The following is an 18,846-nucleotide window of genomic DNA, read 5'->3' as shown; positions in this document are numbered from 1 at the left end:
GAAGACAGTCAAGGGTCGTTATAGCGAATAGCTCTGCCAGGAAACCATGTATTGACGGGTGATTGGTGCTGGGACTTTGGCTGTGATGCCTACGGAGACACCCACAGGGAAAAGTCACATCTGTTAACAGCAGTTGCCGGCCTGTCGATGGGCGAGTGACTGTATGGAACATGGCTGCAGACAGAGGCTATTCTTTCCAAGATGGATGTGTTCCGTCCCCAGATGGCTTTTGGGTCATCTTCCATCTGATGTTCTTACTGCGACTTGCATTGGGTTAGGAAGCAAAAGAGGGGGAGAAAGAAATACAAATTCTATACAATCATGGTTGACTCACCACCCTCTTGTCACTGGTTGTTCATGTACAGCCTCCTTCCCCTACTCCTGCTTCGTCCTGCAGGCTACGACTATTGTTAAGTAATGAGGTAGTCATAATAATATCCGCACATCAACACAACTACAGAAGGATCCGGATCCTGGCCCTGAATTTCATAACCAGAACTTCCATTGAATTTGAAACGTGAAAAAGCTTTACCGACTCGACTATCTACCCATGCAAGCCTTTGGTAGATGTATCGAACAGAGCGCCGACGCCCAGGATGACTTGACCAACTCGACAGCCCAGAACAGCCCAATGAAAATTGCCCACCACATCTCAAAATATTTAATCCCAAGCGCCAACATCACCGAACCCAGCGTCATTCCCAGATTATAGGGAGACCATGCGGCAACAGAAGCCACGTTATCCTGCTGATTTATGTTCATTTTTGTCTCCCCTGTCGTTTCCATACGCTGAAAGAGGCATCGGTTTGTCTTCCCATCCCGCAGGGAAGAAGAACAAGGCAGATGACAAAAGAGAAACATATATAGAGATCGATGATAGCGGACAAGTTTTAAAATACATGCGCACGACCGAGCTTTCTCTCACGGTGCGCAAACCCCAGAGACGACCGAGAAAAGAATGTGGTCCTGACATCTTAGACGTTGCTGTGACGAGGTCTCTTGCGCCCGCTGGCTGTTGCCGGGTGCATTTTGGAGACCTGCTCGCGCTTGAGCTTCTCGTCGAGAACCCGGGCTGAACAAAAGAGAAGAATTCGTTAGCACAAAACAAGTCGCAAGAGGGTATAACAAGCAGAGGTAAGCTCCCAATTGAGGTGGAGGACCCGGAATATCAACATACTGAGAACATCGTAACCGAACTGCGGGAACTCCAAACACAAGCTCCTGAACTCGTCCTCGGCCTCGGAGCGCAGGGTATGACTGCGCTGGGCCCAGAATGTGACGATGGGGGCGCGGATGTGTGAGTCGTCCCTTGGGATGTATTGGTAGACGTAGCGAGCGTAGGCGATCTCGCCCTTGGCGGTAGAGTTGACGCAGTGGATCTTCGACGAGGCCAAGTGGCGCAGCGCCGGCATCTGGAACTTCTCGGCGAGCGTGTAGACGCGCGCGTGCTTGAGGAGCTGGTCGCCCGAGTCGTCGACCTTGGGTAGCGACGGGTCCTGCTCGAGTTGTCGCTGGCCGGGGATTTTGCGCGGAAAGTAGTCGCCCGTGTAGAGATATTCGAGGAAACAACCGACGGCGTCGACATCTTCGTCCGAGAGGTCGATGTGGCGGTCCTGGGAAGCAGGATCGCGCGATTGTTAGTGGGCTGGACAGAGGAGTGCATCTCTGGCGGGGGTTGAACGGTGGTCCTAGACGTAACAAAAGCCCGCAGAAGAGCGCAAAGAAAACCAAAGGAAGAAGCTGCGCGGGGAAGTGGCTCATCGACTTACAGTGCCGTTCTCGAACTCGGCGCAAAGCGTGGCAAAGTATGGGCTTTGGGTCAGGAGGGCCTGGTGGGCAGTCAAGATGGTTTGCGTGTCGCTATTTTCGGCGCTGCCGACCATGAGGGTCACGACTGGACTGCTGAGGTATTCAACAAAGGGTATCCGGACGGGCACAGGTTCCTCGGGGCCGTCCTCGCCTGCGTATGGAAGAGCCGACTCGTCACCCTCGGCCACACCAGGTGCGCTTTCTGCCATCTCGACGTCGCCAGCGGAGACATTGGGCGCGGGAGAATCCTCCACTATGCTGTCGGCGGGGGCGTTGTCGGCCATTGTTTATTTTTGGAGCGATTTAGGAGCTACTCTCGTCTGTGGCGTTAAAGACCGAATATGCGCTGGAAATGCACGTGTAGGTGATTGAAAAAGGCGCAAAGGGAAATAATTAATACGATAAAACTGTTTGATTTACAGAACGGTGGCTTTCTTTGAGTTCCAAGTGAGCGTATTGAAATGCCTCGCCGTGAATGCAATGGCTTGAATGAATCCAATTCCCGTAATTTCAGCTACCAAATCTAGAATCGTCGCGTTCGCAAGCGCGCGGGAGTTTGCGAGGCAAGGGAGGGAGGGACGCTTGGTAAATGGATGTGACCGGGAACTCAATTCAGTGGCTGGGGATTGACCCACCTCGAGGCCCAAGCTCCAAACTGCAGGGGTTTGAATCGCTTCTTCTCCACTTGACTGCCTTGATCGCAAGGCCAAAAGAGGGCGACTGAATTTAGCTCTGAACATAGCGAAGTTTACGACCGAAATCGTCATGTCAAAGTCGCAAGTGAATCATCAAATCAGGGGCATGACTTCATTCATGACTGGTTTCGATAGCTGGTATTATATGACTTGATTATGCTCCGACACGAGCAGAAAATACATGAAATGAACATGAAGAGGATAAAATAAGAGCTATGCCACACAAATAGGTATCATGCGAGAAAGAAGAAAAAAAGAAAAATGAGCAAATGTCTGCAATATCCAACATTGGCTGGGTAGCGAAGTAACACAACTACATTCCTTTCGCTGGCATCCTTCCGGGGTATGTCATCCGAATGATGACAATCGAGGGGAAAAAAAAATAGTAAACCCGGATCTGTCCCCGGACTAAAAAAAAGTTGCAGACGCACGCTTTCATGCTTTGCGGTTGAGACTCCTTGGATGCAGATGCCGTTGTATGCAAGCCAGAGGGATTGTTATGTTTATGTTTCTAAACAATGATTTTTCGTTAGGTTTGACGAATGCCAAAAGCAATTACTTCGTCGTAAAAATATAATGTGCCTGATTCCAAGACACAGCCTGGGAGAGGAGAGCGCAGTGAATCATCAATACAAAAACCAACTGAAGTGAACAAGCGTCAACTCAGCGGATCGTCCTACCCCTGTCCCTCTTGACCCAGCCCGTCGTCGGTACCGGCTTCTCCAACCTCAGAGCCCAGAGGAGCCAGTCCTCGAGAGGGAGGAAGACGAAGAGTACCCTGTTGCACAGGTACGCCATCAGCACCACGCCCGCCGCGGCGATGGCGTCCAGGAGGTAGTGGTTCGCCGTCGCCATGATGCAGAGTAGAATCCAGCTCGGGTACCAGACACCCAGGATGAAGAAGAAAATCCTCGCGCAGGCAGGGCGGCGGTACGACTCCTCCGCGTCGGCCATGGTGCCGCATCCCTCGTTGTCGCCACCGTATGTACCACCGCCGAGCTCCAGGGCGGGCTTGGCCGTCTCGACGTCGTTGTAGCCGAACAGTGCGCGGCTGGTCCGTCTCCGCAGGCCCGAGAGCACACCCGACTCCACTACGAACACACACCCAATGCAGAAGGCGTACCCAAAGTGCATGCTAGGCATGGCGGCCAGCTTGTTGACGTACTTGCCACTCATCCAGACGGACTCGGCATCCTCAGCGTTGACAGTATCGACGAAACCATATTCGCGGGGGAGGAGACGCGGCGGCATGCAGGGGTACATGATGAAGATGAGGAAGGCGAAAAGGTTGAGCAGAGTCATGGTCCGGCGGACTGTGGCAAAGCGAGCATGTGTCGGTGCGGCCCAGTAGTAGTATGCGATGAACCTGTAATGGCATTGCGTCATGTTAGCAATCAACTAATTAAAGTTTTCTGAAAAAGAGTTTGGATGCAAAGAGCTGTGATCGTCATAGTGTGGTTGGTGGCAACGTACCCGACTGTTCCGGGGATGTGGATCAGCGCATACGACCGGTTGAGCACTGTAAGCCAGATGCCCCTCCAGTCCCCTGCCTCGGCGCCCTCAAGGTACCACTGCTGAAGATTCCACTCCATCCACCGCTCCGTCCCCGTGGTACCGCTGGCACCAAATACCCTCGCCTCCAGCTCCAGCAGCGCAATGCCGTGGCCCTGCGCAACATCCCACAGCCCCTTGGTGCCACCGTACCACACCTGCGACAGCACGGCGGTCATACGGTAGAAGAAGTAGGTGAGAATCCAGTAGAACATCTCGATGAGGAACGGGAACTTTTGCAGCACCCGCGAGTGCCAGTGCTGGGCGAAGCGCGATGAGTTGGGCGTCTGCACCGTCCAGATGTTAAATATGCGGCGGAGCTTCGGGGGGTAGTTCGGCTCGCGGTTTGCGCGTCGCAGATCGGCTGCGAGGAGGGCCTCGCCATCGGAAGATGTGGATGACCGGGGCGATCGAGGTAGAGGGGATGGTGCTGCCGACGAGAGACGTTCGTAAACGGCTTTCCGGAGTATGGAGAAGTTGCGCCTCCGAGTTATGTACATGGCGCCAAATAGAATACCAACAATGGCCTGAGGGGCAGTTGATTGAGATGTCAGCTATTCGGCCTCATGCATACCATAATTCTACACACTTGCTTGATAGAAATACAAGACTTACTACTGGCTCAACCCATTCCGGCACCTTGAAGACGTGGTCGCTGCGCCATTGTGGTGGCAGCGCTTTGGAAGCCGATTCCGACATTTCTTGCTTCGCTGCAGATATGGTAACCTCCGATACGGGGAAAGACAAAGATTCTCAAAAATGAGACCGCTTCCCGGTGTAATTGTATGGCCCGGCGCCGTCAAGCTAGAGACCTTATTTGCACACCTAGGAAGCCCGGCCGTATACGAGTTGATCTGTCGTCTCCGAATTGCTAGGGCGACTTGGCAAGGCGCCAGGAGTGTTCCCGGCCAAGTGACACGCTAAGGTACCGGCCGTGAACGTCTCGGGCGAGACTTGCGTCAGGTATACCGTCTGTCGGGCAAGACCTATGTTTTTCCAACCAAGCAAACTAGGTCGGTGCGTGTGGTAGGGACTGAACTCCAAGAGAAAACGGTGGAGTGCCAAAAGGTCGCCGTGATTTTACTCGGAAGTAAAGAGCCGGTGTCGGTCAAGACTTTGCTTTTAGGGATTGCAAGCCCACAAAATAGTGATCAACCCAGCAGACAGCCACCAAACTGGTCGGGAAGAATTTTGGTGCACACGGGTTGACAAGTTTTCCTGCGAGAGCCAATCTTTTTGTCGGACGATGGCGGGTTTAGAGGAAAAACAATGGAGACGATAAATAGACAAAAAGACAAAAGGAAAACTCGGCACGATAGGAACAAAACGAAGAGATTATGCCCAGAGCTTCCTGGCTGAGTACTAGATTCAGAGTGGAGAGGAATAATCAACATGGGGGGTCTGGGCTGTGCGGCTTCGCACTGAGAAAAAAACAATGACGGCAAAAAAGAACACAAGACAACTTTGTCCAGCATTGCCCAGGCACTGGGTGGGTAGCGCTTGACGACAGCCAAGAGTTTTCCAAGGCTTGGCCGTAAGAACTGGGAGTGCTGCGGTTGGCTGTACCCTGCATGGTAAAGATCCACGGAGCTTTTGGAATGTGGTGTCAAAAATGGGCTTGGCTTTGATGGGAGAGTGCGGAAGAACAGGTAGGGATACAGCGGGCGAGAGAGAAAAAAAGGAAGCAGGCCAACAAAAGAGACAAGGAAGGTTAGGTTTCGGCGGGAGGTGGGCAAACTACAGTTCGTCCCGCATGGATCCTGGGGGTTTTCCCATACCTACGACGATACAGTACGTGCACATGAGATCTATCTGTACACGTAATGACTGCACACGTGGGAAAAAAAGAGAAAAAAAAAGGGCGCCTAGGTTTTCTTCATCGCTGTACCAGTATTTTCATCATTGCTTTAGCTTTTAAGCATCTTGCTGTATCCATGGCAATTTTCCCTTTTTGCTCCTGTCTACCACAGCAATTTTTTTTTATTTTTTTTTTCTGTTGCATTATGCAGGGGTTTGGTACCTACCGTTAGCGTGGTTCTGTACTCGCTGCCAGTCAGATTCGACTGAACGAGATGTGGGAGAATTAAGTGGGTGGGTCATTCGAATCAAATGTGGATTGGATTAGTGCTCCGCTTTCGGCCAAGACGTAAGTTTCGGGACTTTCGTAGTAGGTCGCGTGAGCGCGGCTAGGCAGACATGTGTGTACCTTGTTTGCTTGTCCAACTCACAGCAAATGTTTTCCCGGAGTATCAATTCACCGGCCAGAGCGAAATACAATTGACTGTACCTTTCAATTACTTTGAACCATTTCGATCTTGCCCGAGTGAAAACGAACGCAGATGAACCATTGCGAAAATCAAATCGGAATTTCAGCCAAGTTTAAACCCCGTTTCAGGGTAGATATGCTACCTTGTTGAACATTTGTGCACGTGCCTTAGGTACCTTACCTAGTGCCGTAATGTGACCTTTCCATATGCCTGGGCGCCGCTCAACAGTTGATTTACATAGTGAAGAATTTGTGATCGACATGAAGCTTTGATCGTCAAACGCCGAAAGGATACAATCACAATCTCCTTCGTCGTTTAATCCATCAAAATAAGAAGAGGATTCAATGCTCAAGTACGCTGAAGTAATCCTTGGCAATTTACACCATGGCCTGACAGGGCCCCATCAAGCAAATAAACACCTTACTATAGTAGGTACCCACCAGCCCTATCATGGAGCTAGGTCCGCCTCGGGTTCCCCTGCGTTCGTTGAAATGTTTGGACAGACACGACACGTCATCTCAAAACCCTGTCGGACAAATTTAAAAGCCGTAGAACCCGCGCTCAGCAAATACGCGTAAACAAGGCTGTCTATCGAAAAACTGACATACAGATACAAATCTTACTGTAGATAAGATAAATCGCCATTTTGATTTTTATTCCCTCTTCTTCCAGTCAAAGTGCAATCCAGTCAGATACGGCAATATCCTCAGGTTTGAAGCTTACCGTATGTGTATTTGCTAATTGAAGTACCGCACCAGACCAACTCCTGCTGTCGTCGTCATCACTGTCATCTGGGGGCCAATGAGCGGGGCCCGCCCCTTCTAATCCCTGCCCGGCCCCTTTGCTGGTTGCAACCTTCCCAGTCCGACAACCTAGCCTGACATTTTCCGTCCGTCTTGGCGAGCGCTTTGCTGCGTGCCGATTGCCGATTTGGTTTCAACTCTTTCGGTATTGGCTATGCTCTCACGGTAAGACGTGGCATTCATCAACAAAAATTGAACAGTGACCAAAGTGCCATTTTTGCTGGCTTTTCTTTCTCAGTGCAGGATAGCTCGTACAAAGTACCACGTAATATTACTCGAGTGGACTGCGCGCAATCTGAAAGGTTATCTTAAATCCCCTGAGTCGGGGTCGGTCTGCCTACACAGTATATTGCAGCCCCCGATTCGAGCGCTAAAAAGTCGCAGAAGAATGAACGCTACGTACGTAATCACCGCGTAGACACCTTGGGATAGACCATGTTACTGTACTAAAACTGCTAATTTACATACTACCTCGAAAGGAGCCATGCGCTAGATAGCAAGGGGAGGAAAAACACGCGGATGCCAAATCCGGTCTGGCTACACCACCAATCACCAAAATAACCTGCCATCTCACTAGGGTTTATAATTTGAAAGCACTAATAGATAATTAAATAATTAAAAGTCGTAAATCTTTATAATTCAAATTTCTACATTTATTTTCTTGATTGCTGGAATTATATGCAAAAGTGTCTGGAGCTGGACTCGTGCTTATCTCTTTTTAAAGTTTACTGCGTTTGACAACTTGCGCATGGTGGGGCCTTATATTGTAACCCTCATGTTTACAGTTCGGACGATGCGCACGTACCAGCGACGTTGCTTGTCGCAAGACTCGCAACCAGCAGACCTCTTGACCTCATGTCACTGCATGATTATGTCAACCAAAATATCACTCACTCGCCTTCATTCCGATGAACTGGACGCCGGCTAACTGCTTGCAGCGCCATATATACAATCACCACCGAAGGCCTGGAGAATGGCAGAGGATTGCTGTACCTTCCTCAAGACCCTGCGCTGCGCACCGGCGGGCATAAATTGGATGGATATGTCTTTTCAGCAGGCCTGTTGTAATGCAGAGGCTGCCACCAGCAGATCCTCTGCACGGATATTAGTGCATATTGGATACTAACTCGCCCGCACTATATTAAATACTAAAAGTTACCCAGAAAAGGGGATCTAATAGGCAATTTCATCATGAAGATGCCAAGGACAGATCTGACAAATTAGTTGGGTATACGATCAGGTCAATGGTAAACCCCTTGTGTAGTCCAGGTGCATTTGCTGCTGTTAAAAATGCTAGCAGGAATACCGCAAATGCGGCGACCAACCGCATGTGCTTGTGAATGAGTCCAGGCTTCCGAGACAGGTCTGCTCAGTGATCCGCATATTCCACAAGTCTGCAAATGTCGCAATGAGTAGACAAGCACCAAGGCATAAACATAACGTGATCGAAAAATTTACAGGATTGGCACAAAGACGTCCGAACAGTATGATGCTGTTCTTAGCACTTGGATTTAGATAGCCAGACAGCACAAGTATTTGACCTCGCGTGCCTGAGAGTTGGGTCGAGATGGACAACGGCTTGAGCATCAGATGACAGGGGTGACAGTGCTTTCCGAGCCGAGTCCATCAGATGAGTATTTTATCGTCCTTGCTTTATCGGGCTCAAGTGCTGTGTGTGTGTGTGTGTGTGTGTGTGTGTGTGCGTGTGATAGTCAACATTCAATGGATGTTGGAGATGGTCGTATGAACAAAGGAATGCTGTTGGTGCAAGACGTCAGGTGAAGAGACCTGAGCCCCTAAACAGGCGAGCAAGGCGAACTAGCATCACAAAAAGGATCGACACTGAATACAATCTGTGCAGATCTGAAGTAGGGCCGAGTATCATAGTAGGGTTATGCTACAAGGGCGAATAGGAGGACTCAAGAATCCCTGATCTCGAAGATGCCAGTACCTGTCAAGCTGTCGAAGCAGCCAGCTAAATCCTTGCTATGCATCCATTGTCACTCAGTCCAGTGCAGATCTCGGGCACTGGGAGAATATTTTTGGCTGTAATGAAACCAAGTGCCACTGTTTTGGGTGTCATGAACACCTACCTGTTGGCTGCAGTTTGCCAAGTAGAGCGTTGGCAGAAGACCTAGACGGGAGGCTGACTCCACTACCCAATTCCTGCATGACATGGGGAATTAAGGCCGTTCTAGAGCCGAGAAAGCCTCTTTGTTTGCCTGTTTGGTCATTGGCGTTTTTGCTTGTACGATTATCTTTTGATGATGTTTATACGGTACAATACACTGGCCCCAGAGCAATTTACAATGTATGGAAGAAGGATTGCAAAGCTGCCAGGTGTCACTGTTAAAAATATAGTCCCATATGAACAAAAACAACTCCAAAAGCCGACGAACATGAGACAAGACGTCTATCAATGGACGTAATACGTCCCAAGTAGCACATTAATATCGTAGATATTATTACCACGGTGCGTGGTAGGGGGAGTATTCACTTGAAGGGTTGTTTCGTCTATAACCACGTGACTGTCTACCAACTCGACGTCATGTTTTTGATCTTGCTTCTACCCCACTACTGATCTCGGGTAGGAAGCTAGCAAGCTAGCCACGTGCCGTTTGAACTGTGTTTTCCGCCTAGACTAGAACTGATGGGCACCTACGAAGTGTCAACAAAAAGTTTCCCATCCAAATTGGCAGCTATTTAATCAACTCACCCCATAATCGGTCAATTACAAACGAGACCGAATACGTGAGGTTTTATTCCAACATGTCAGTATGAAAATGATGCTAGAAATAGATTTCGTTTATGCCCTGGTGCATATCAATATGAAGACCTGGAACTGGTAGATCTCATACAGGGGTAGGTGCCTTACCGTAACTACCGTACGACGTATCACTACCAGACTCTCCTTCACCAACCAACATACATGCACATCGACAGTTGGATTTCTCCGGGCCCGCCCCCATCGGGAGTTAACCGACACGCAAGCTTCGCGTGTCATGTCCTACAAAGTCACGTGGTTCACCACCAACCCAACTAGCAGACTGCGCCATCCGTTGTGCTAGCTCAAGTGCGAGAGTGCCGATTTCCGACCGTGGAGTAGGGACCGCTAAGCACGTCCCTGCAGATAGGGGTACACCCGTCAGGGTCGTGGGGGAAAATTTGCGCGGACCGTGTTTTGGTGCATCAAAATTGAATTCACCATGACAGCCGACAGCCAAGACCTTTTCACACCTTTTAAAGCGGAGAAAGAGGGTAACTGCACTTCCGATTCCGTTTTCATTTCATTGACTATTATTACACACAAAGTCCGTAAGCCAATTGACTGGGCAATCCCGAACAGGGACCTTTTACCTGGTTGATCAATTGGTTTTTTCCGGCCGATAGCGTCACCCTGAACGGCAAAGACGGAACGGAAGTCGCTGCCGAGGCGGCGTGCGCCAAGTCATGTGTATGGGGTTAAACTCGGCAGGCGTCGTAAGCAAGCGAAATTGAAATCACGAACCAGAAACTGCACCTAGTGTCCCTGGCACTTTTCGTGCCGCAGCCGGCGCGGCTCCTTCATGCTAAGAAATCCCACGACCAAAAGATAAAGTAAAGGGGGGCGTTTTGAATTTTTGGTTTTGTGTTACCTTCGTCACTGCGAATCGGGAATCGGGAATTTTGTCAGTCAATAATATATTTTTTTTTATCATTTATTATATTTCGTATTTTATTTTTTCTTCATTTTACGAAGTATCATCGCCGTATTCACTCGACTCGTTGAACATTTTGGTTGCTGGCATTTTGTTCGAATGTTTCCCAGGCGAATGAATCGCCCTCACCATAGGAGAACACGAAAAAAAAGAGCGACATTGATCCATTGATTCACAGACGGAGAAACAAAGAGGAGGGTGAACAAAAAAAGAAGAAGAAAAAAAAAGGCCTGGTCGTCGTCACTGGCCAAGACTCGACCATGCGACACCTACCACTGGCCGCAGCACTGACCGCACTACTGCTGCAATCAATTCCAGCCGTCATCGCTGCCGACGAGACTCAAAAGAACGACCCCGCAACATGCTCAAATGTCACCATCAAGAGTGCAGGTGACGCTCGCCACATCGGGCTCGCCTGCACCACCATCGTCGGCGACCTGCATCTTTCGCCTGACCTCAATGAAACCGTCACCCTGAATGGGATCGAAAATGTCACCGGCAGCGTCCTATTCAAGGGCCGCTGTCAGTTTGAAGGATATTCAGACGTTCCGACCCAAAGCTCAGCCGATCAATGCGGCGACATACCCGAGCCGTTCTCGTTCCGGAGCACGTCGCTCCGCGCGATACAAGGCAACTTTACCATCAACACGTGGCTCGGTCTGAGCAACATTGAACTGCCACTCCTGCAGCGAGTTATGGGAGAGTTTAACCTACGGAGCCTCTTGAACCTAACCCAGCTTGACGTCAGCAGCCTGGCTCGCGTCGGCGATTTTAACCTCGAGGCCCCCAGGCTACAGGACCTCAAACATGACGGTCTGGAGGGCTTCACCAAGGCGACGGCGAACCTCACCGTGAGGTCCGCGGACCTTGACTCGCTCGACAGCCTTCTGAGGCCGCGCACCAAGGCAGTCGCCAAGTGGCCCGATCAGCCCGACGACTGGCCGCTATTCCGCACGCCGCAGTCGGTCGCGCTCTACACCGAGGACATGTCGAGGCTGGCCAACATGACCATCGCGTGGCCGAAACTCGTGACGCTGACCATCAACCCCGATTTCGTCAACGACACGGTCCTCAGGGATGGGGTGGCCCCGCGCCTCATGCTCGGCTCGGGGGAGGGGAATTCCACAACCATGTCGATCCGGGATTTGGTTGTCCAGGGTGTGGAGACGCTCGAGCTGCACTCGTCGCTGACGGGGGGATTGGTGGATGGGCACAAGTTTCAGCTGGCGTGGACAAACACCCAGGGTAACTTCAAGGTTCCGTTTAGCAACTTGACCATCCTGGACGTTTTTGGAAACGACAAGATGGAGTCAATTGAGCTGCCTTCGTCCGAAGGTATTGTGCGCAATCTTGACGACCTGCAGATTTCTGGCAAGGGTCTGCTGGTAGACAAGCTCGTCTGGCCCAAGGATAACATGTCGACGGTGAAACTGACAGGGAAGATCCAACAGGCTGCATTGTAAGTTTACCCAGGTCTAGATCTGGCCATGATCGAGTCTACATTTCACGGCTGCAACCATATAACGTACGATGACTAACCCTTCCCCCCATAGCGTCTCTTTCCTGCAAGACAGGAATCCAGACGACGTCAACTCGACGACCAGACCTCTAGTCACAGACTTTGCCGTCACGGGACATGCCGGGTCCAACTTCAGCTGCGAGCCGTTTGACAGGCTAAAGCAGCAAAATGTCATTACGGGCGAGTACAGTTGCTTAATTCAAAGCGCCGCCTCGCGGTCAGTGTCGGTGACTTTTTCGACTGCGATGGTGCTAGCGACAATTATATTTTTGCTGATGAGCTGAGCGGGGACTCTAGCCCAGGAAAGAGAGTAATGAATGATAATGATACCATTTATAACAAGGCATTTGGTTTTTTTTTTTTTTTTCGGGCATCATATTTGCATATACAGTTTTGCATTTTGTTTTTCGGTCTCTTGTTTTCTCATTTTCATTTTTTCCAGGATTCCCACTTGAGCGACCTTTGTTGAATACCTAGTTTGTTAGTGAGAATTTCGTCAATACCAACAAAAAGAAGCACGCTACGCCTATCATTGATCCGCCTTTAAAACTGGAGTCTTGCATTGCTGTTTGGTGCTAGCTCTGGGCACCTGTGAGACTTGAACATACATGACGTCATTTTGATGCGCGTCACTTCCGTCAGAGCAACGAAAGATATCTCTCACTTTTGACAGTATCCTATCCCCAGAATAAAATAAGAATCGCGACCAGAAACATTTTTTCCCCCTTTAGTCTCAGAAAGTAATCACTTAATCATCCATAAATCACTGACCCTATTTACCTCAGAAAATCACACAAACACAGCACAAACAATGCCTGCTCAAGAAATCACCGAGCCAAACCCACCACCTCTGCCATCCAACATCCCAGACAGTGTAACGGAGCTTGCAGTGCGCAAACACTTGCCTGTGAGCAAGCTATCCGAGGATGATCTCGCCGGCGTCAAGGAGTTTCGCCGCGCGGCATGTTACATTGCCGCGGCCATGATATTTTTACGGGATAACGTCCTTCTGGCAGACGACCTCACAGTCGATCACATCAAACCACGCCTGCTGGGCCACTGGGGTACCTGTCCTGGCTTGATCTTGGTCTGGGCGCATTTGAACCTGCTAGTCCGAGATCATGACCTGCACATGATCCATGTCATTGGACCAGGTCACGGCGCCCCCGCTGCGCTGGCTTCTCTCTGGTTGGAAGGTTCGCTGGAGAGGTTTTACCCTGGAGAGTACGATAGGAACTCGGAGGGACTGAAGAACCTTATCACACGGTTCTCGGTACCAGGTGGCTTTCCCAGGTAGGTATTTCCCGATTTTTTGTTGAGAAACTCGACAATCACTTGGACGGCAACACTGACAAAACTCTTCCAACCCCGCAAAGCCACATCAATGCCGAAACTCCCGGCGCAATCCACGAAGGCGGAGAGCTTGGTTACGCACTATCCGTCTCGTTCGGCGCCGTGATGGACAAGCCCGACCTCGTGGTTGCTTGCGTTGTTGGTGACGGCGAAGCCGAGTCTGGCCCAACAGCCACAGCGTGGCACTCGATCAAGTATCTTGACCCAGCCGAGTCGGGCGCCGTGCTGCCAATCCTGCACGTCAACGGCTTCAAGATCAGCGAGCGTACCATCTTTGGCTGTATGGACGACAAGGAGATCGTCGCACTTTTCACCGGCTACGGGTACCAGGTCCGCATCGTCGAGGAGCTGGACGATATTGACAACGACCTGCACCAGGCGCTCGAGTGGGCGCTTTCCGAGATCCGTAATATCCAAGAGGCGGCGAGGTCGGGTGAGAAAAAGCCCATCGTCAAGCCGAGATGGCCGATGATCGTGATGCGAACGCCCAAGGGCTGGTCGGGACCGAAAAAGGTGGACGGAAAGGTTGTGGAGGGATCCTTCCGCTCCCACCAGGTGCCGCTACCCAAGGCTGGTAACGATGAAACCCAATTGGAGCTGCTGCGAGAGTGGCTTGCGAGCTACAAGATCCGCGATCTACTCGAGGACGATGGCAAGCCCATTCGGCAGATTACTGACATTATGCCCAAGAAGGACGAGCAGAAGTTAGGACAGGTCAAGGATACTTATGCGCCCGAGATAGGCCTGGAACCAGTCGATTGGAAACCTTATGGGGTGGAGAAGAAGACCACAGCCAGCTGTATGGCGACTACGGGCAGCTTCCTTGATGCCGTGTTTCAGGCAAACCCAAAGCAGATCAGGCTCTTCAGCCCGGACGAGCTCGAGAGCAACAAGCTTCATGCCATCCTTGACCACACGCAGCGCAACTTCCAGTGGGATGCGAACTCACGGGGCAACGGAGGGCGTGTAATCGAGACCCTGTCGGAGCACCAGTGCCAAGGCTTCATGCAGGGATACACGCTGACTGGCCGGACGGCTATTTTCCCATCCTACGAATCGTTCCTCGGGATCGTGCACACAATGATGGTGCAGTATAGCAAGTTTGTCAAGATTGCCAAGGAAGTGAAGTGGAGGGGTGATCTCAGCAGCATCAACTACATCGAGACGAGCACCTGGGCGCGGCAGGAGCACAATGGCTTCTCGCATCAGAACCCCAGTTTCATCGGAGCGGTGCTCAACATCAAGCCCGATTCCGCGAGGGTATACCTCCCGCCCGACGCCAACTGCTTCCTCAGCACGGCGCATCATTGTGTCAAGTCCAAGAACTACGTGAACCTGATGATCGGCAGCAAGCAGCCGACGCGGGTGTACCTCTCGCCAGACGAGGCGGCAGAGCACTGCATGGCCGGAGCTGGCATCTTTCACTTTGCGTCCACGCCGGCCGAGAATGGTGGGGACAAGAACAAGTCAACGGCAGACCCTGACGTGGTGCTGGTCGGTATCGGTGTCGAGGTCACTGCCGAGGCTGTGGCTGCGGCGGAACTCCTGTTGGACCTGTGCCCGGAGCTCAAGGTACGGATGGTCAACGTTACAGACTTGATGATCCTGGTCCCTGAGAGTCGGCATCCACACTCGCTGTCCAATGAGAAATTCGAGGATCTTTTCACGGCCGACAAGCCGGTACTGTTCAACTACCACGGTTACGCGACGGAGCTGCAGGGACTATTGTTTGGACGGCCCCGTACAGACAGGATGACGGTCGAAGGCTACCGCGAGGAGGGCAGCACGACGACCCCCTTTGATATGATGCTTGCCAACTGCGTCAGCCGATTCCACCTTGCTAGGAGAGCGATCCGCGCTGCCTCCTCGTCGTCCGCGGTCGACAAGAACAAGTTGGACCATGTGTTGAAGGAGATCCAGGCTAGGGAGGATAGGGTGAGGAAGTATATTGATGAGAACGGCAAAGGTACGTAAGAAAGTGACGCTTCATTAGTAGTGCAGTTTGACGTGAGGATGTCGTTGTGTGTGTGTGTGTGTGTGTGTGTGTGTGGGAGATTGAGTGCCAGGATTTAAGTTCAGCAGATGAAAAAGGACAGAGAATATTGGGTGAGAACAAATTTGCTGACTGATCATACATTCACAGACCCGGAAGAGATGTGAATGGTTTAATAAAAGCGTTCAATGCTCGTCCCAAAATAGGGATCGAAGCCGCAGATGCGATGGGGACATGGGAGGAGAGGGGCAGGTAGTAGCCATTTTGACACCGGCAAATAAAAACAGACAAGAAGCGGGGATACATTGAAGGGATGAATAATTCAGCAGAGGGCAAGGTGAAGAAAAGTCATCACTAATACCGGGTCAGTCTGGCGATCAAGATGCCGATCACAGTGGTTGGAGCGGGGAGGTTTGTAGCAATCGTCTTTGCGAGACATGTCACAAAAGCGCAATCATTTAAGACTCATGACCTGCATAATAACAACTCGACAAATCAAGCTGTTTGAGGCGATGCTGTGTAGAAATGACCTTGGAAAAACCACTAGCGCAGAAACACTAGATTTGAAGCCACCAAGAATTTCCAATAATCGCTTTGTATGCCACCAAGGAGAAGAATAGAAAACCCTCCCCACGACCGAATCGCTCACGCAAAGGGACACCCGCCCCTGGACGTCCTCAACAGCTTCTTGGCCGTCAGCTCGGCCTCGTCCCACCCCTTGCCGCTGTGCTGCTTCGGGCCGGCGTCCTTGAGCAGATAACCGTCAGGCTCCATCCCCTTGTCGCCGGGGACGGGCTTGCCGATGAGGCGAAAGTACAAGGCGCCAGGACCCCAGCGGTTCCAAAACGTCGGGCGCACGTAGACGGGCAGCCCCGCGTTGGCCTTGAAGCAGCGCTTGCCATCCGGGCCGACGTCCTCGGCCGGGTCGGAGCTCCGCCAGGGAGCGTCGGGCGCCATGCGCGGCAGCAGCAGGTGGCGGCAGGCGTAGCGCTTGAGGGCGAAGAGGCCGCGGGTCAGGAGGTAGTAGCTGCGGGCGGGTTTGGGGAATTTGCAGGCGGCCAGGAACTGGTCGTTGAAGACCGAGTACACCATCTTCTCGACGACAGGGTGTAGGAGGGAAGGGAAGTCGCGCTGGATGAGGTTCACGGTGTGGACGGCGACGTCGTGGTTGGACTGGGCCGGAAGCATGACGGAGCGCTCGTAGGCCTTGCTCCAGGCGTACAGCTCGTCGTAAAAGTGCAGGCCGTCGCGGAAGCCGGCGGCGGCGCTCGGCAGCGGGGAGAAGTCGATCTCCATGGCGGTGCCCATGCCGTGGTGGAAGACGCCAAAGGCGCAGCGCTCCAGCTCGGTGATGCGGCGCCACTCGTAGAGGTTGACGGCGTCGACGGCGTCGTACATGAACAGGCTCAGGACGTAGAGCATGTCGTCGTTGGAGATCTTGCCGGCCTTGATGTAGACGCCGTGCAGATAGTTGAGGCGGGCGTAGGCCTCGGCGCTGCGGGGGGTGTCGGGCGGGTTCTCGTAGATCTCGTTCATGATGACGCTCGTGTCGGCGTAGCGGCGGCCGACGGTGTCACCTTGGCCGAGTTGGCGGGTGGCAGCCAGCAGGCGCGAGATGGATGGGATGCCGTATGTGCGCAGCAGAGCCATCTGCAGGCCCAAAAGGATCATGGTGGGGAACTCCCAGTCGGAGAGGCGATTGATGATGGCGGCGGCTTCATTGTTCGTCATGGCTGAGTAGGGCTTGTGGTTCTTGCCGGCCTCGGGACCATAAGGGAAGCGGCGCCGCAGAGCGTGCAAGCTACGGTAGCGGAGGAGATGGACCAAGATCGGATATGCCACCACCACGGCGGCAACGTAGGGTAGCCATTGATTGTACGAGGCGGTAGCGGCATCGCCAGGCTTGACGGAGGCCGTACCACGCGCCCTCGCCGCTGCGGCCTGTAGCGCCGACTGGGCTACATTACTTAGATTGGCTAGTGCTGCCTCCATTGTTTTTTACTTATTTTATTTTGGCATAAATCCGGATCAGGCCAGGCCGTTGAGGCTTTTCTGGGATGTGCCTGGATAGCACGATTGAAGGCGATGGATCGATCGTTGGATCGATCGTTGATGTGCAAAACGACTCGAGCCCACCGAGCGGACAAAACGGAAAACCACGTAGTCCTGGTCAAATTATATACCTACCCACGGAAGCCCGGAAAATAAAATAAGGTGTGTGTGATTTGGCTGACAGCACCCTTCGTTCGTTGTCGGAGCCGGGACAGAAAAAGGGTCGGAGACGGGAGTTTAGACTGACTGCTATCCCAAGGTTCAGGTCACATGGGAAATGGACGAATCGAGTCTGGGCGAATTGTATTTTTTCTTTCTTTTCTTTTTTACCCCATCACGAGGGACCTGACTGTTTTCGGCCATTTTACCCCCTCGAATAGCCCCTCAAAACAGTGGCTCACTAGTGGTTGTGGCGTTCGGAGTGGAAAAAAAAACTTGGATGTTTTGTTGCCGAAGAAGAAGTGCACTACATCAAACGGGCTAGCAAGCAAGTGAATATCTTACCTAAGTTGGTAGGTAACTAAGCGATATCTAAGACCATTGGCCGAGGCCCCCCTGGTCAGCAGAGAAAGCTCCGCCCAATTGGTCCCTCGGCTTTCATGGAAAGCTGGAACCCACATCCCAGCTGCAGTGTGGTTTTATTAAGCACCAGGCATCGGCTGTACTACCTACCTTACTGTACCAGTCAGCATGATAATTATGTCTTAATTTACACACGTACAGCACACAGCTCGGTTCATGAGAGTGGGGTCGGGTAAGCAGCCCTACCACCCAGCTCACTTGCTTCGTAATATTGTACGAAAGTACGAACCTAGTTATTTCCCTAAACCTTTTGTCACTTTACCTTACCATCATTGTGGGCACCTGAGGTATCTTTAGTTTTCTGGTCATAAATGGGTTGTCATCCAAAGGTGAGACGATACGGCGGGGTGAGAGATCCATCTGATTCTTTGGAATAGTAAATCTCGTTCAACGATTGCTTGTCATCCCGTTTGATTGGTAAATACGATTCTTTATTTGCCGATTAAAAGACAGCAGTAGGATGGAAACCAAATAAAGTTGCTAGCAATTCACGATGGAAACATTGCGGGGTGGAATGGAAAAAA

The 18,846-nt window shown here is 51.6% G+C and overlaps 5 protein-coding genes across 5 annotated transcripts; 2 read left to right on the top strand and 3 right to left on the bottom strand.

Annotated features, from left to right (window-relative positions):
• Positions 1 to 492: 492 nt before the first annotated feature.
• PgNI_02523 (uncharacterized protein) lies at positions 493 to 2,357 on the bottom strand. Its single transcript, XM_031122588.1, has 3 exons — positions 1,770 to 2,357; positions 1,178 to 1,613; positions 493 to 1,072 (listed from the first exon to the last, which is right to left on the bottom strand). The coding sequence occupies exons 1-3, from the start codon at positions 2,091 to 2,093 to the stop codon at positions 975 to 977; spliced, it is 858 nt and encodes a 285-aa protein (XP_030987229.1). The 5' UTR covers positions 2,094 to 2,357; the 3' UTR covers positions 493 to 974.
• A 282-nt stretch (positions 2,358 to 2,639) lies between these two features.
• On the bottom strand, positions 2,640 to 5,315 carry PgNI_02522 (uncharacterized protein). Its single transcript, XM_031122587.1, has 3 exons — positions 4,671 to 5,315; positions 3,978 to 4,582; positions 2,640 to 3,870 (listed from the first exon to the last, which is right to left on the bottom strand). The coding sequence occupies exons 1-3, from the start codon at positions 4,752 to 4,754 to the stop codon at positions 3,168 to 3,170; spliced, it is 1,392 nt and encodes a 463-aa protein (XP_030987228.1). The 5' UTR covers positions 4,755 to 5,315; the 3' UTR covers positions 2,640 to 3,167.
• Positions 5,316 to 10,937: 5,622 nt separating this feature from the next.
• Positions 10,938 to 12,803, top strand: PgNI_02521 (uncharacterized protein). Its single transcript, XM_031122586.1, has 2 exons — positions 10,938 to 12,282; positions 12,377 to 12,803. The coding sequence occupies exons 1-2, from the start codon at positions 11,084 to 11,086 to the stop codon at positions 12,624 to 12,626; spliced, it is 1,449 nt and encodes a 482-aa protein (XP_030987231.1). The 5' UTR covers positions 10,938 to 11,083; the 3' UTR covers positions 12,627 to 12,803.
• Positions 12,804 to 13,153: 350 nt separating this feature from the next.
• PgNI_02520 (uncharacterized protein) lies at positions 13,154 to 15,890 on the top strand (the record flags this gene model as incomplete). Its single annotated transcript, XM_031122585.1, has 3 exons — positions 13,154 to 13,635; positions 13,719 to 15,661; positions 15,839 to 15,890. The coding sequence occupies 3 exons, from the start codon at positions 13,154 to 13,156 to the stop codon at positions 15,853 to 15,855; spliced, it is 2,442 nt and encodes an 813-aa protein (XP_030987230.1). The 3' UTR covers positions 15,856 to 15,890.
• A 443-nt stretch (positions 15,891 to 16,333) lies between these two features.
• PgNI_02519 (uncharacterized protein) lies at positions 16,334 to 17,680 on the bottom strand (the record flags this gene model as incomplete). The annotated part of the gene is made up of 1 exon (XM_031122584.1): positions 16,334 to 17,680. The coding sequence occupies one exon, from the start codon at positions 17,678 to 17,680 to the stop codon at positions 16,334 to 16,336; it is 1,347 nt and encodes a 448-aa protein (XP_030986089.1).
• Positions 17,681 to 18,846: the final 1,166 nt, after the last annotated feature.

The sequence above is a fragment of the Pyricularia grisea genome (genome assembly GCF_004355905.1).
Source record: "Pyricularia grisea strain NI907 chromosome Unknown Pyricularia_grisea_NI907_Scaffold_1, whole genome shotgun sequence".
NCBI classification, from domain to species: domain Eukaryota; kingdom Fungi; phylum Ascomycota; class Sordariomycetes; order Magnaporthales; family Pyriculariaceae; genus Pyricularia; species Pyricularia grisea.
Note: the sequence above shows the minus strand (reverse complement) of the source record. Positions and strands in the feature narration are given on the sequence as shown.